Source organism: Aplysia californica, unplaced genomic scaffold, assembly GCF_000002075.1.
Source record: "Aplysia californica isolate F4 #8 unplaced genomic scaffold, AplCal3.0 scaffold00209, whole genome shotgun sequence".
In the NCBI taxonomy this organism is placed as follows: domain Eukaryota; kingdom Metazoa; phylum Mollusca; class Gastropoda; order Aplysiida; family Aplysiidae; genus Aplysia; species Aplysia californica.
In genome coordinates, this window is record NW_004797479.1 from 123,467 (window position 1) to 128,466 (window position 5,000).

Genomic DNA, 5,000 nt, shown 5'->3' on the forward strand with positions numbered 1-5,000 from the left:
TATATATTCATAGATATATTATAATATTTTGTTCTTATGTTTTATTTATATTTTTCTAGAAAAAAGCATCTATTAAAACTTCCCATTTTCATATATATATTGAAACTGGCATTGTGTTTCTATCTACACATATTCATTTCTCGGTGTACTATGTATCTAGCTGTTTCAAAACAATCAGAAGAGTGGGCTTTCGTGGCCTAGAAGTTAAGGTGTTCGCCTCTCATTCAAAGGTCCCGGGTTCGAATCCGGGTAAAGACCAAAACATTTTCTTCTCTAAAAGGGTCTCCATTTACCCCCTTTCCTGCTCTCTAGCTATGTTCTGAAGTCTGCTTTCGTCTCCACTTTCTGTCCCCACCCCCTCACCCCCTTTGCCTCCTCCTCTGGGCTCCTGACTTTTTTTAAAGCTTTTCTACTGCTACTCCTTGGCTTCTTATTACTACTGTCTTTCAGCCCAACCTCTGATCTTCTGGTAGGAAAGATCTACCCCTAGCCTCCTCGGACGAAGGCGAAAAATTTCGCCGTGTGCACGTTGTACACTTTAAAGATCCCTTAGTGGTCTAAAATCGATAAGAGTAGGCTTCGACCGCAACCAGGCAAAATCCAAAATTTCCTACCAACCGAAAAATATTTATTGTGTCCCGCCTACTGATAATATGACGTTATGCAGTTGTGAGCGTCGTAGAACACTTTCACCTCTCACCCCCCCCCCCCTAAAACAAAAACAAAAAAACAGAAAGAAAAAAAAAATTAAACAGGCTGGTGGGCTTGCAACCTCCAGAGTCCAACGTTGTGTCCTAGGGAAAGGCGTCTCTTCCGGGGAGATGTTGTAATTTGGGCTCTCTCTCTTTAGCTTTTGTTCGTGTTTTACGGCACTTGCAACACAAATAGATAATATTGGATACAGAATATAGATTAGAGGTGTTACTGGAGAGTCAGTTGTCACCCCTTTGTACAGACCAACTGCCTTTTAAATAACCTAACAGTGTTGACAGGGTCGATAAACCGTTACCATTTCACCACTTCCTATGCCATGTGAGTGTCAAAAGCGGATTAATTTATTTCTAATGCTGCCCCCCCCCCTCCACCCCGCCCTGTCTTCGACACAATTTAGGTCATTTATGAGGTGGGTTTCGACCACGGTTGTAGGACCAAACCAGGCTGAAAGGGATACAACATCCCAGAAGAAAGACCGAGATACTTGATATAAGTTTTCCCTAAAAGAGAATCGAACTCGAGTTTTCTGTAAATGACAACGAAGTGCCCAACCTCTACACCACAGATGTCAAAGAAAACGGCTCATGCCACATAATATCATGTACAAGTCAGAGCTATCCACAATCATAGAGACAGGCATTGTGAAGTCCGTTTTGAGCTTTTTTCCACAGGTATTTTATTCGTCAATCCAAGCACACACGGCTACAAAAGTTAATGAGAGTGTCAAGAGTCAAAGGTCACAGGGTGACAAGAGAGGATAACTCTGGCAGGTGGTCGCCATTTTACAAACTGTCCCAGCTCACTTAGCAGATGATCTTAGAGTTATGTGCTCTTACTTTATTACGTCACATTCTTGGCTGATGTTCTTGTGAGTTTCTATAAATAGCGTAATCCTCAAAGCCACGTAAGGTGATCTCAGACTTTTGCACTGATGGAATCTACTCAATATATTGTAGGTAGAGTATACTTGGGGAAAGCAGATCTTTGCAGCCATGCGTAATTTGCTTGTCTATATTTATTTATACCGCGTGTGTCGTATTGACAACTTGTGGAAAGCTCTAGAAAAAAAATATTAAGAATCGGTGGATCTTGAATATGAGGGGATGACGCTGAATCAAATCTCTCTGTTTTTTTCTTCAAATCAAAATTACTGATTCGAACCCTATGATGCTTCAAGGGAGTGTAAGATGGCATCTTATTTCTTACACACGATAGCCAGCGTTCAAAACAACTAAATCTTCCAGACCAAGTCTTTTTCTTTAATCTTGAAATTCAGTATTTACAAACGCCAACGATGGGGAACGAAAATTGTAAACAAGACAAACAAATATCACAAACACTTGTGATCCAATCAACATTCTTTACTTTAAAAAAAAATAATAAAAAAAACAGCAAACAGACATTGGAAGAATCGCTCTGACGCTCACGCATAAAACCTCACCCAACATGCTGACTTCTTAAGACACTGAAGGAAAAAGCAAAGGGAAGAAATTAATTTGTGGAGAAAATAATGCTTTTTCGATTGACTAACAATAACCCTAACTCCATACACCTTCTCATTCAGTGACAGACGTGTATAACTGAAAAAAGATTCGGGAACTTTAAAATAAAGACTAATTTGGCATTCCACGTTGATTGGTTGAGGTGGCAGGGGTCAGCATGAAGTGATGACGTAACAAACAAGGAAGTGGAGTGCTCTGACGTGGTAGATTCTGACTGGCTGACGGGAAAAGGATTTCCCAAAGTTTACTCGTATGGTCCTTTGAGCACCTTGGCGATGAAATCTGAAAAAATGAAGAGATTGAATTGTTATTATTGTTCTACTTCCTTGAACGTATACTTTACATAATAAGTTAAGTTGTTTGATCCTGCAATCAGGGTTAACGTTGTTTTTTCTTTCCTTCCTTCTTTCTTTCTTTCGTTCTTTCTTTCTTTCTGTCTCTCTCTCTCCCTCTCTCTAGGTCTCGTTTTAATTGTCTTTCTCCTTCTCTCTCTTTCTCCCTTTTTCTCTCCCTCTCTCCCTCCCCCCTCCCTCTCTCTCTCTCTCTCCCTCTCTCTCTCTCTCTCTCTCTCACTCTCTCCATCCCCTCTCTCACCTGAGAATTTGATGTTTCCCTCAAGATCCTCCCTGGTGTCTGTGGCCTTGATGATGTCATCGACTTCCTCGTCCTTCAGCTTCTCACCTGTTAAAAAAAGAGGAAGGGGAGAGGGTTTATACGTCTTCTCCATCATCATCATCATCATCATCATCATCATCATCATCATCATCATCATCATCATCGTCTATGGTAAGCTCATCCTCCCTTTTCGACACCAGAGAGCGCATAACGAAATAGACAGACAGACCATCTTATACACACAAAACTGCATGTACAAAAGAGAAGGAGAGACAGACTATCAACATATTTTACAGACAGACAAACAGCCAGCCAGCCAGTCAGCCTGATAAACAGTCACAAACTGACGGATAAACATGCTGACAAACAAACAAACAAACAGCACGCACCCAGGCATGTCAAGACGTGTCTCATTTTGGTGACAGAGATACATCTGTTACTGACAGACAGACAAACACACACATACGCACACACACAAACACACACACACACATACATACACAAACAAACAAACGGCTCGCACCCAGTGTCTCATCTCAGTAGCAGAGATACATCCCTGGCCCTCCGTGTAACAGACAGACATACAATCTCACACACACAAACATTCTGACAAAAAAACCCCCAACAAACAGCACGCGCACCCAGGAAATGTCAAGACGTGTCTCATCTCGGTGTAACAGACAGACAGACAAACAAACAAACAAACTAACAAACAGCACGTACCCAGGCATGTCAAGACGTGTCTCATCTCGGCAGCAGAGATGAATCCCTGTCCCTCCCTGTCGAAAGTCTTGAAAGCCTCGTTGAAGTCGTTGAAGGTTCCGGTATCCTTTTCCTTGGACACAGCGGAGTAGATGGGGAGGAACTCCTCAAGCTTGTAGGCCTTCTCGCCTGCCAAAGGGGATCATTTATCATCATCATCATCATCATCATCATCATCATCATCATCATCATCATCATCATCATCATCATCATCATCATCATCATCGTGATAATAATGGTAACGATAATACAATTAAAATAGCAATAATGATAGAAACTAGTGCATTGTAATATGTACCTAAAAAATAATCATTATGAAAAAAATACTGACGGATGAAGAAGGGAAAAAATGATGATGATGGTAATAATGTTATAATATGCTAGTCATAATCATAATAATGATAATCATTATCGTCATCATAATAACAATCAAAATTATCATAATATAATAATAATAATTATATTATATGAATAATGATAATAACAAGATATCTTTAAAAACTCCTATCAAAACAGAAAGCTATTTCTCCTTCTTTTTAACTCTTACTAAAGCTAAAACAACAGAATCAACCAAAAAAAAAAAGCAAAAATAAACAATCAACCCGAACAAACCCACACAACAAATAAAAATAACAACAACAAATAAAGCATCAACAAAAACAACAAAAACAAAATCAAGAACATAAATGTGTAATGACGTGGTGGAACCAAGCGCTTGTCAATTTTCGGGGTTATTGGATTATTGTTGTCATCTTGAAGTCGGTTCATTTGTCTCCTTTTTGGTAAAAAAAGGTATCCATCTATGTTGAATAGAAGTCGACATATCTACGATTGAAGGAGGTTAGGGTCGCCTGGTTTCAGAGATGAAATTTGTAAGAAAATGACGCTAAAGTTTTTCAATTTCCATAGCTTGAGAGTCCTAGGGCCCTGAAAATTGACATTTTCTGTGCCTTTAATAAATGTTTTTCACTAAAATCCACACAAGTGTGTGTTTTTAAATCAATATCAAAGGTGTTGAGCAAGAAAAAAAAAGAAAGAAAAAATTAGAAAAAAAATGACCCAACAATCAGAAAAAGCCTAGATCTAGATCTATTTCTATGATTTCATTATTCTGACGAGCGCCTGATTTCACCATGATGCTTCCCAAAAGTCCTCACCCATCTTCTCAGTGCCGCCGTTTTTGCGGATGATCTCCTGTGTGGGGTTCATGCCCAGGCAGTACAGCATGTGTCCGGTCTTGAAGGCGTCCACCTCACCGTCACGGCCATCCCAGAAATCGTACAGCTCGAACACGTCACGGATCTCTGTGTGCGCACAAACAAATGACGTCAGTACTTGTTGCTGAGGTTGCTTTTGTTAGTGGGGTATTTTTTTTCTATTAAAAATATGTTATTAATGTATTTATCT

The 5,000-nt window shown here is 39.7% G+C and overlaps 1 protein-coding gene across 1 annotated transcript in view; it reads right to left on the minus strand.

Annotated features, from left to right (window-relative positions):
- Positions 1-1,365: 1,365 nt before the first annotated feature.
- LOC101862801 (myosin essential light chain, striated adductor muscle) overlaps positions 1,366-5,000 on the minus strand; it is a 12,396-nt gene continuing 8,761 nt past the window's right edge. The window contains exons 3-6 of the mRNA XM_005099309.2: positions 4,751-4,897; positions 3,555-3,722; positions 2,811-2,897; positions 1,366-2,498 (exon numbers count right to left, since the gene is read on the minus strand). Coding sequence (XP_005099366.1) covers positions 2,461-2,498; positions 2,811-2,897; positions 3,555-3,722; positions 4,751-4,897 — 440 coding nt within the window. The 3' untranslated portion in view covers positions 1,366-2,460. The remainder of the gene's footprint in view (positions 2,499-2,810; positions 2,898-3,554; positions 3,723-4,750; positions 4,898-5,000) is intronic.